The sequence below is a fragment of the Semicossyphus pulcher genome, unplaced genomic scaffold (genome assembly GCF_022749685.1).
Source record: "Semicossyphus pulcher isolate SPU_LCO1_2020_fin unplaced genomic scaffold, fSemPul1.0.p SCAF_5, whole genome shotgun sequence".
NCBI classification, from domain to species: domain Eukaryota; kingdom Metazoa; phylum Chordata; class Actinopteri; order Labriformes; family Labridae; genus Semicossyphus; species Semicossyphus pulcher.
Window position 1 is genome coordinate 12,388,387 of NW_027211726.1, and position 11,328 is coordinate 12,399,714.

The window sequence follows — 11,328 nt, forward strand, 5'->3', positions numbered from 1 at the left end:
GATGGGAACTCAACTCATTAGAGCGTGTGCACAATGTGACATAGACCCCCGCCCCCAGAATAATTATAGAGTCATCAGGTTAGCATTGCAGCGGGTACACTAGCTTAAGCCTCAACCTGTAAGTTATATATTCACTAGTTATCTGTTCCTTAATTTTCAATTCATTCAGATTAGTCTGACTTTCAATTGTCAAAAATAATTGCTCTACTTCTGAAAATTCAAGTGATTTGCCTAAAAAACCTGAAATAAATACAAGAGTTATTACTAGATAACTTGTGAGATACATGTTGTAATGAGCCTAAACAGAGTATCATGTTGCTAAGGGCCACAACTAACTCATTATTGATTAACCTAGAGAGGTAAGTGTTAGGGTTATTACATGTCACTGAGGTCACCAGCCTTAACTGAACCAGCAGCTATAGCCCTGCGGTTTTATGGCATACGCTAAATACACTCTGCTTCCAGGGTCCTGAAAATGAAATGTACACATTTTCAAAATTAGATCTTAAAACTGTAATTTAGAGAGTCTAAAACCCCAAATATTTCACTATTGTGATCAAAGAAAATAAAGAGCAGCGTATTTTCACTTTTAGAATCGGCATAAGAATTTTATTCATGAAAAAAGTTGCCTTAAATGTCCTAAAAATATCATAATTTTGTCACTAATGTAAGAGTACACTTTTAATCTATTTTGTATTGAACCATTTTAAAATATAAGGGAAGATCAAATATTGCAACAGTAGGAGTCTGGGACCCAAGAGAAAAGGAATTCTGGGAATTCTGTTTTGTTTTTTGGGTTACATTATCTTTTCTGACTTTGCCTTTACAGACAGCTGAAGAAAGAAAATGTGGTGAGTAGACAGTCAGGGATGAAAGAGACCAAATGATCACAGACCCGGAGTCGAGCCTGCGATCAGTGCGTCGAGGACTGTGGGCTCTGTACATGGGGCGCCTGCTCTACCAACTGAGCTAAACCAGCGCCCCGACAAGTTGTAATTAAAGAGCAATTCAGGGATTGGGACCCACTAAGAGAAAGCTCTGACAACTAAGATACTAAGTTTAACTGATAAGTTAGAAATGTCCAACACGAGTCTGGGAATTATTAGCGTTATAAGTTTGTATAAATGTTGCTTAATAAATTAACTTGCCTCACACTTAAATTTGAATACTTTGAGTAAATCTACCTCAGACAAACGACTCAGCTTTGACACTGGAGGTAATTTTCTCCGCCACTTACGTCGAGGAACCTCCTGTTCTTCTCCAGCTGTTTCTCCAGAGCTTGGACCTGCTGCTGGAAGTCCCCGCTCTCCGTCCTCTGAGCGTGCTCCAGCTCGATCACCTTGTTGACCTGCTCCTCCAGCTCCGATTCCAGCAGCTTCACCTGCTTCAGGAGGTCGGTGTTCTCCTTCTCGGCCTGACGCTGGACCTCCACTTTCTCTTTCATCAGCTTCTCTGTCTCCTCGAGCAGGTCTGCAGGATACAGCGGGAGGGAGGGAGGAGAGGTTAGATATCAGCGCGGGTCAGCTGATGGAAGAGTGATTTCGGTGATGCTGAGATGGAGCTTTTGAAGAGTCTGAAGTCTGTGAGCCATCTGATTAGATTTACTACAGAAGTTGTTTTAAGCTTAAATAATCTTTTTTCTCCTTAATGTCAAATGTTATGGTTGCTTTTCCAGCTTCATCTGGCTGACTTTCAGACTCTTCCAACATCTCAGTCGACTTCCCAACATAACGCCCCGTTACCGAACATGATTCCCCCACCATGACACCTCTTTGCTTGGCTGCCACCAGTGAACAACCCACACCGTCCACCCAGGATCAAACCCCGCAGGATTAGTGCAAAAGTAACAAGGTGAGAGAGTGCAGATGACAGAACAGACATGTGGACAGCCCAGACAATCGCAAAATATATCCATGCCCAATAAGCATTTACAGGCAGGGGGAGGGACTTCCTGAGCGGCCAATCATCTCACTCGAAAGAAATGCTGCAAACACAGCGTCCACATATATGTATTAAAACAGATGCCTCAAAATAGAGTGTAGATGATTGACATAAAGGAAGTAATGATTACTCATAAGTGTGTGAGGATTACTATTATGTCATCATGCTAAAATGAGCACTAACACCGACTCCAAGACATTAAAAAATGACAAACCAGGACAGAAATCAGTCGAAATGAAAAGCCGAAACAAAGGTTAGTGACTGGATTGAGTGAGTTTGTGAGCCCATAGCAAGCAAGCTCCAAGCTATGCTGGTGAGTTGCTGGATTAGGGTTAAAGAGATTAACCAGCTACGATCAAAAGAACACGTAGGAGATATGACTGAGCCATGCTCAAAGTGGACACACCTGCTTCAGGTGCTGCAACCATTGCAGCTTCAACTAGGCCTACAGGAGAATAAGAAAAGCAGAGTGATGTAACATGCTCTTGTGTTCGTCGTGAACAGGAAAACTGTCAGAGTAGAAAAGGGTGAAGATAGACAGGCAGTGCTTCTCTGTCTGTTTCACAGCAGGAGGTTAAAGCTGTGGAAAGGGTGCTGTGAAAGGAAACGAAGCCTGTTCTGTCTAAACCCTCACAAACAGAATACTCACCGTTTTATCACAGACTGAACTCATGGGACACCTTTTTGATAATAAAGGAGTTATTATGCAGAATTAGCAGATACAGTTCGCAAGTTTCTAGAAGCAATCCTTCCTCAAATAGCTGTAAATCTATAAGCCCAAAGAAGTGCCTCGGAAAAAAACTATCCAAATAAACTTTTATTGACTCTTTGACCCTTGGTTGGAATGTTGGTCGCTGACAATGCAGCAAAGTTATGTCTCATAAATGTTTGTTATTGTTTTAGCTAGGCCACAAAAAACAGCACAAAAACAGAAATCAATATAAGGTTATTGCACCTTTATATCAGAGCTGTAGCCATAGATGCAGATCTAGGTTATGTGTTCTGTCAATATACATTAGTTTGAAAGACGAGCTACAAATGGTAGCAACAACCACAGGGTGGCCTGCAGGTGATCTGGGTTAATAATTCAAACTGAATCTACCTGTTGCATGTAACAGAACAAACGATGTCTTATTCATATAAGTTCTTTTAAAACAGGACAAAGCAAATGAAGATTTTCATTTAAATAAATGTCTGTTAAGTCACTATCTGAATGAGGTAACGCAATGGTGATTGAGCCTATGGCCCACTGATGAAAGCCTTTGCGTATAACTGAAGGCTGCATATATAACTGCATGAAGGCAAACAAGGAGAGCAACCGTCAGCGAGGAAAATCAAGAGTTACAACCGGAGCCAACCGTGGACGTCACACATGCGACACTGCCTGGATATCTGGGAAGTGTGCTCCCGCAATTACCGTTTATCGCCACAGGTGTCGCCAAAGAGAACGAAACTGACATTTTTGAGATTCCAACTTTAAAACTAGAATTGTTCCGATACCGGCCTAAAATACACTGTAAAATGTGGTGTTGGGTATCCGTGAGTACGCCAATCAACGCACCGATCTGATATTAGAGCCGATTAGCCCTCAAAAAAATCTACTTGTTTCTGGTAAATTATTCTGTTACAATAACTAGGGCTGTCACAGTAATGGCATGACCGCAATACAACGGTTACCAGGATGCCAACCGCGGGGTGGACGTAGTGACCGTCATCACCGCCTTTTCTTTTAACATTGTAAATGGTAAATGGACTGTACTGATATAGCGCTTTTTTTCTTTGCGACCACTCAAAGCTGCTTTTACACTACATATCACATTCACCCATTCACACACTGATGGCAGAGGCTGCTACGTAAAGTGCCCAACTGTCAATCAGATAACACATTCATACCCGTTGGCTATGCCACCGGGAGCAATTTGGGGTTCAGTGTCTTGCCCAAGGACACTTCGACATGTAGCCTGACGGAGCTGGGGATCGAACCTCCAACCTTCCGATTGAAAGACGACCGACTCTACCACTGAGCCACAGCCGCTAGACTGCAGACTGCAGTGATGTTGCTAGGTACGCATCCTACGTCTCAGACGCATTAAAATCTAAAGGGACGCAGTAAACTCACTATCCATGGGTCTCAGGGAAGCGCCTCATCTTTCCCATACAGAACGATACATAAACTTAAAATCACAGAAATCAGCAACAGAAACCTGGCTCTCAGATTAGATGTCTGCGCATCTTATCTGCAGTCTAGCGACCTGCTACAACAACAGCTGGCTCGTCAACACGGATTTCATCACAATAATAAGGGATACGAACTTCGTAGTGGTTAATAAACTCGCGTTTCCATCGCTCATGCTGTAGTCACTCATATTGATGATGTTTTACCATCTAGGGGACGTGCTGTAGTTAAATAAACAAAACATACTGTGGACGCGGGCTGAGGCAGCGCTTAGAAATATTCAGTACTGTGACAGCCCTAAAAAAACTACCAGAACAGAACTACCAGCCAAAACTCAAGTCTAGGTAGGTAGGTTTCATGAAAGAAAGAAAGTGCGCTTCTTCATAAGCTGTGAGATTTTGTATTTTTGTATCCTAGACCTCATCTTCAGATGATGTGGAATTAATTTCTATTCTTATATTTTCCTTCCAAGTATAACAATGCCAGCTTCCTCTGAGTAGGCTATTAAAAAAGTCAGTAAATGTTTTTTTCCGGGATACATACGGAGCTCACGGGGCCCGGCGTGCTCCTTCATGGCGTCTTGTTGCCGTGACAGCAGCTCCCGCTCCTCCTGCATCTGAAGCCTCTCCTGCTCCAACTCGTGCAGCCGGCTACCTGTCACCTGCAGGGAGAGAAGTTTTAATGAGAATTGTAGACAATAAGGACAAAAAATATTGTCACCAGACTTATGCTTGACCCAGAGGAGAATCAATACGACCTCATTAACCTTCTACAACAACTGTTAACCCTTTGGCAGAGATTTTAACTGGATTGAACTCAACCTTCAGTCACTGTACTTAAACGTGAGTCAATTCTCGACTGTGCCAGAAGCAAAAATGAGACAAAGCTTGTCAGGTCATGTGCCTCCTCACAATAAGGTAATTATTTTTCTTCCTCTCTGCAGCTGGAATGTCTCACCTGCAGCTCTTGCTCGAGGCTCAGCTGGAGCTCTTCCTTCTGACGCAACTGCTCCTCCAAGGCAGCCCGTTCACCCGTGTAGCCATCAATCACACCTGAATGTGGACAAACAACAGACGGAGACTTATAAAGGGCGCTGAAATACAAACTTTATAACGATTTTTTGCTTTTTTTTTTTTACCCTCACATTGTTGTAATCAATCAAGAGAAGAATTGAGCTTCAGTCACACACACACACACACGGCAGTCATCCAGATGAGCGAGCGCTTAACAGCGGGACACAGAATCCAAGGTTACCGACAACACAACAGCACATGAAAAAGACATATGAACACGCCAAGGCTCACAAACACGCATACACAGCGCCGAGGCAACACAGGCGAGCACGTTTGACCCATTTTGCTTGACGTGAGGCACAAGACTGAGCTGTAAACACAATGAAACGCTCCATCGTTACTGCACTGCTCTGTCACAGGTCAGCAAGCATGAGGGAGCCGGACTGCATTCAGGTTGTAGTTACAGAACAGGCACACACATAAACACACTGAAACTATTTATTTATTAACTGCTAATTTAAGGGTAAATGAGACCCTTGTTTTTAAAGTGAAGTGAGGTTTGGAGTTCATACGGGTTTAACAGGCTCTATGTGGTAAATGACAGATGGCAAATGTCACCTGTGTTGTCAGCTGATGACTATTATTCCAGACATCTGAGCAGGAACCAAAGCTGTGTGCAAAGTTTGCCTAAGGAGGGATCCCTCCTCCTCCTCCTCGATACACAGACATCAGATGCACATGATCAGTGGCTAAAAAACACAGTCACCTAAACACACAGAGCTCTCATGGGAATCTATAACCACATTCACACTCCGAAACAAGAATCCCTTCTCTTCTTTATGTCCATCTTAAGACTTTTCCCCTCATTAAATCACAACAAAAAGCAGGTTTTACATTCTGTTTTCACCGACGCGTAATACGTCGCGTCAGTCAGTGAAGAGGATCTGTTTCCAGGTTGAGCCTGTCTCTTGGGTTCATTCAAACCAGTTTGAAAAGGCCGCACCCTGAGCTTTTTTTACCTGCACAATAGGAGGTGAATTATTTCTCTCTCCCTTCAGAGGCATTTGCACAAATAGATATCCAGGCGACGCAGGTTTAGCAGATCGCAAACACTCCCTGAAAGCGAATTAAGAAGACGCGTGACACATAAGCAGACAGGCACATTTGACCTGCTGCTCTTTTACATGAAACCACAGGTCGACTGTTTAAAGGTAAAATAAACTCTGCATTAGAGCTGCAACAATAAGTCAATTAACCATTTAGTTGATTGACTAAGGAAAGTTTAATTATTTTGATAATTTTCAAACAGTTCTTGTAGCAAAAGTACGAAATATTCTAAAATGTGAGGGGTTTTTTTTGCTTTTAGATTGTTGGTCAGGCAAAAACAAGCCGATTAAAGGCGTCACTTTGGTCTCAGAAATTGGGAAAGGACTCACTAGTTAAAAAAAAAAGTAAAATAGCAGCTTAATCAATAAAGAACATAATCATAAGTCGCAGCCGATCATAATGTTACTTTTGCCAGCTTACCACATGGTGTCCCTCTGTCATGCTCTGCCCTTTAAAAGTTTTAAGCTCTTTATAGCAGCAAATATTTGCTAATCTTCAGCACCTCTGTAGGATTACACAAAGCAAACAGCAGAACAGGATGCTACTCCAGTCAGAGATGATATAAGATTAGGAAAAGCTGTAAACTCACCGTGTTCAGTGTGTACAGAAAGGAAGAAAGGAACCACAAATGCGTGAGGGGTGTAAAACCAGCCCAGTCGACTGGGTGTGCTGTGCGGGAGAGCGTGTGTGTGTGTGTGTGTAACAGTTGACCCCAGCTGTCTCTGACATGGATGGGGCATTGAGTAACCCAAACAACATCTATCACAGCTCTTAGACTGGTCACTGACTTCTTTATGAATCGAGCTTCATTGATTTTAAAGACCTTCTTCTCCAGACACACTGCGTCAGATTTAAGCTGTGACACATGTAATCAGACGTTCAAACCCAAATTAGAGACAGGCTGACAAACAGAAATCCCCATTTGTCAGTTTCTCACCACAGATGGTCTCACACTCCTTCACTCTCCCTTTCAAACAGCTGATCCCATCACTCCCTGTGACACCCCCCCCTCCCCCCAAACACATGCACACATGCAATTTCACTTCGCAGCCTTATGCTCTGTTTCCCATCATCATTCTGACACACAGACACACATTGTCACATCATCAGCCAGCGTGCTTCATTCGTGTCTTCCTATAAAGTGGCTGTATTTGGACAGTATGACTTTAAATAGCTTCAGACTTTTTGTCAACGTTATGAAAGACTTTATCCAGAAGTCTCACCCTCAGCCCGGTGGAGCTCCAGAGCCAGCTGCTCGCGTGCCCGGGCCTCCTCTGACAGCCTCTCCTGCAGCTCCTCCTGCTTCTGAACCAGCTCGCTCATCTCTCGATTGTGGCGGAAGGACTCCCGCATCAGCTCCGTCTGGGTCATCCGGGCATGTTCGAGCTGAGAGGGGAAGAGGACAGAGAAGGGGTCACACAGGTAGAAGGCTTGTCTTCACATTTAACGAGCAGAAAAACAAATATTTTTCCCCCTGAAAGGGCACTGTTATAATTTATATGTTAAGATCTTTTTACTTGTAGGAAAGGACGGTCGACTCAAAACACTTTTCAGCCCCATTATAGCTGATCCAGTATTTTGCTTGACCAACACTAAGAACTAAAGGTCAGTGTATCCCGGTCTTTTCTGAATTGATTTTCACCAATCTTTATGCAAAGCACCCCTTTAGGTCCTGGAAAAAAGATACAGTAAATATCTGGCATGTAAAATGAACCAATTATGACATCAAATCTTGGGGTATTACAGGTGCACGCTCAACTGTGAAATGTCCTGAAAACAGAAGAAAGTAAAAGTAACTTTCTTTAGTGTGATAAACTTGAAATCACTTGCTAATCACTCAAAACTTTCAGCTCAATCTTATATTGACAATTGATTGTATTTCTGCAATACACCTTTCTGAATTAATAATACAAAGTAGGCTGCACGGTGGTGCAGTGGCTAGCGCCTCACAGCTGGAAGCTTCCTAGTTCGAATCCTGGTTCTTAAGAAGTGGGCCTTTCTGTGTGGAGTTTGCATGTTCTCCCTGTGCATGCGTTGGTTCCCTCCGGGTACTTGGTAGGTTAATTGGTGACTATGAAATTGCCTGTAGGTGTGAGAGTGAGCGTAAAAGGTCGTCTGTCTCTGTGTGTCAGCCCTGCGATTGACTGGCGATCAGTCCAGGATGTACCCCGCCTCTCGCCCAATGACAGCTGGGATAGGCTCCAGCCCCACGTGACCCTTAACAGGATTTGCGGTATAGATAATGGATGGATGAGTGGACAGTGTAATTAAAATGAGTAAAATTATCAAGTGAAGTTCTTTTTCTTTACATATAGAAGTTTAATTGCTTTCAATGTCCATTTGATTAATTGACACAATATTTATCATCTTAAAGCTGCTGTGAGGAACTTTCAGTTAGTGTTGATTTTGGCGTACCTCTTATCTCTTTGCTGATTTTGTGCTCTACATGCTTAAGTGGTGTTTTTTAACAGTCGGGTATCACTCACTTTAAAGTTTAGCCCTGGAAAATGTAAACAAATGCAGCGTGCACCACCCCCCACCGGCGGTTTCAGGCATTAAAAATAACTATATAGAAATAATCTTGTCGCTGATGGTTTGGTTTGCTTTTGTGGGTCATATAGAGACATCAGAATAAATTTCAGTCTGTTTCATAACCAGTGAAAAACTCCTCACAGGAGCTTTAAACACACCATGATGTTGTTCTCAAGTCTAAGAGCCAATGTAGGATGTTGGCGACATTGGGAGAGACGGTGTGTATGTGTGTGTGTAAGCTGTTACATTAAAGCTTTGTGTTGTTGAAACATTTATGTTTTTCTTTTGCTCTGCAGGGTGTACGATCTGATCTGACCAACTGGCAGGTTCCTTACAGGGACTTTAAAGAATATCTTATCTCATCTTACATATAACGCACATGATCTAAACTCAACCCGGAACATTAACGTATGATATAAAGATATTGATTTCAACCATATCTCGCAATTGAGAGAGCAGCTTTTGTCTACGTAGATTTTGGTGAAATAAAACAAGTCAGCTTTTACAGACTTTTTAAAGCATTTTTTGTCACTCTTATGAACTCTTATACTCTTTATAGTCTTTGAGCATGATGTAAAATAGACAGACTTCAACAAAAACGAGGTTGTGTGCAGATGTGACACAAATTCACTGAGATAATGACATCACACTTCTGTTATAATCTCCTGGTCAGGTGACGGCAAACACCAGCTATGAACCCATCATAGTGCAATAACTGTCTCCCCTGCTCGCATTCATTTGACAGTTACTTTTCATAGATTACTTTATCTCCCTGAGCAAAGGTCTCTTTGTGACAATATGGGAACCAGGAAGTGGTGAAGCGACTCTGCCACATAGAAGCCGTGTAATCTTTCACTGACTGTTCCCAAAGCAGCACATGTGGACTGACATCAAAGTCGCATTACATCTGCATGTACGACCCTGAACTGCATTAAATAGGCTGTGAAAATGTGGCTTTAAAATATTAAACAGCACAGTTCTCTCCAGACTGTTTGAAACTAAACAAGCTAAAGCTACGTAGCACAGCTGTGGGTTACCAGGTGTGAACTTACTGTATAAGGAGGAGTGGGCAGGGAGATTTTGGAGATAACCTTAAGCAGGTGACCGTTAGTCCTGTGATTGACATGTGAGATTTGGGTCTGCACCACCACTGCGTTCTTCTCGTTCAGGGTGCTGCAAAGCGGGAAAGGTCGGGGAAGGGGAACCCTGGATTCCACCTCGTACACGTCCTGGTCCTCCCCTTCCACCCACGTGCTGCTCTGCTTGCTCGAGTTCCAGTATGAGCGGTAGGAATCCATGGTAGAGGATGGACAGATGGATGAAGGGGCTTTGGTTTGTTGTATCGTTGCTGCTTTTTTAGAGTCATCAAAGGAGGTTTCCGTTGGTTATGATGCTGGCTGAGCAAATGAGCGCATAGTCCGGAGGGGAATGAAGCAGTGAGCAGCGTTGTGGATAGCTCCAAGCAACAGTTTCTATGTGTTTTCCGCACACACAGGAAGAGTAAACAACATTCGAAGAGGGTGACACTCACGTCATCTCAATCACACTGCTGCCAGTGGAGGCAGAAGAAGCTCCAGGTAAATGTTAGAGGAGAAAATCATCTGGCAAAGGTGAGAAACTGTATCGTCCCGCAAAAAAGTGTCATCCTCGGCAGCAGGTGGAAGTCTCTTCTCTGTGTGGCAGATTAAAGGGAATTCCTGAACAAGTCCACAGGAGGTATGTAAACACAAAGGCGAGCATTTCTTCTTCTTCTGTCCCGTCTTTTTCTCTCTGGGTGTTCTCTCTGACCTTCTTTCCTCAGAGTGAAACCGTATCATGCCGCTCTGTGAAGCTCACACCCCCACGTCTGCTCGGGCTTGCTCTCCACTCTCGCTCTCTCTCTCTCTCTCCGGAGATTCATTAACAATACTATGCCGCCGTAGTAACCCCCAACCAGCAGGGAAGCCTCCCAGGGGGGCCTCTTTTAATTGTTTGGTCCAAGCTGCAGCCGTCTGAGTGGAATGAAATGACAGCGCTCTGATCTTAAGTCACTCTTTCCGTCTTACTTCCTTCTCGGACTGCTGTCATTCCCTCTCCACGCATGCTCCTGCGCTCACTCCATAATATAACTCACTGTAGCCGGATCTCTCTCCTGTCAGGGGACGTTACTTACCCCAGGCAGGCTGCTGTCATTTTACACTTTCCCTTTTAAGGGGAAGAAAAAAAAGATCAACATCCTGAGCTTCCAGGAGTTTCACGGTTCAAGACGGGAGGATTTCCTTCCACTTCCTACATCGAAGGCACACAGCAGGATACTGTTCAGCACAAGTGGGAGGGAAGCAGGTGTGGCTTTAATAATAAGAGCCAGTGGGCCAGGTAGGTTTGCAAATAGATCACACGCTCTGCTTATACTCACAAATAACCCACAGACAACACACGCCCTTCCCACAAAAAGCAGTCAAACCAGATTCCCTCCGTTCGAGCCATAGAAAAAATGAAAGCAATTAAGGTGTTCTGACTTGCTGCCTCTCGGTCCCACCTACTGTCTCTGTTCGGCATGTCCACCGTCACGCCGACTGC

The 11,328-nt window shown here is 43.6% G+C and overlaps 1 protein-coding gene across 5 annotated transcripts in view; it reads right to left on the bottom strand.

Annotated features, from left to right (window-relative positions):
• akap9 (A kinase (PRKA) anchor protein 9) overlaps positions 1-11,328 on the bottom strand; it is a 71,453-nt gene that overhangs the window by 20,060 nt on the left and 40,065 nt on the right. For 4 of the 5 annotated variants that reach the window (XM_069681104.1, XM_069681105.1, XM_069681102.1 and 1 more), the window contains 5 exons: positions 7,461-7,623; positions 5,075-5,169; positions 4,661-4,778; positions 2,348-2,386; positions 1,238-1,470 (listed from right to left, as the gene is read on the bottom strand). In XM_069681104.1, coding sequence (XP_069537205.1) covers positions 1,238-1,470; positions 2,348-2,386; positions 4,661-4,778; positions 5,075-5,169; positions 7,461-7,623 — 648 coding nt within the window. The remainder of the gene's footprint in view (positions 1-1,237; positions 1,471-2,347; positions 2,387-4,660; positions 4,779-5,074; positions 5,170-7,460; positions 7,624-11,328) is intronic. The other variant, XM_069681103.1, reaches the window with a different exon arrangement.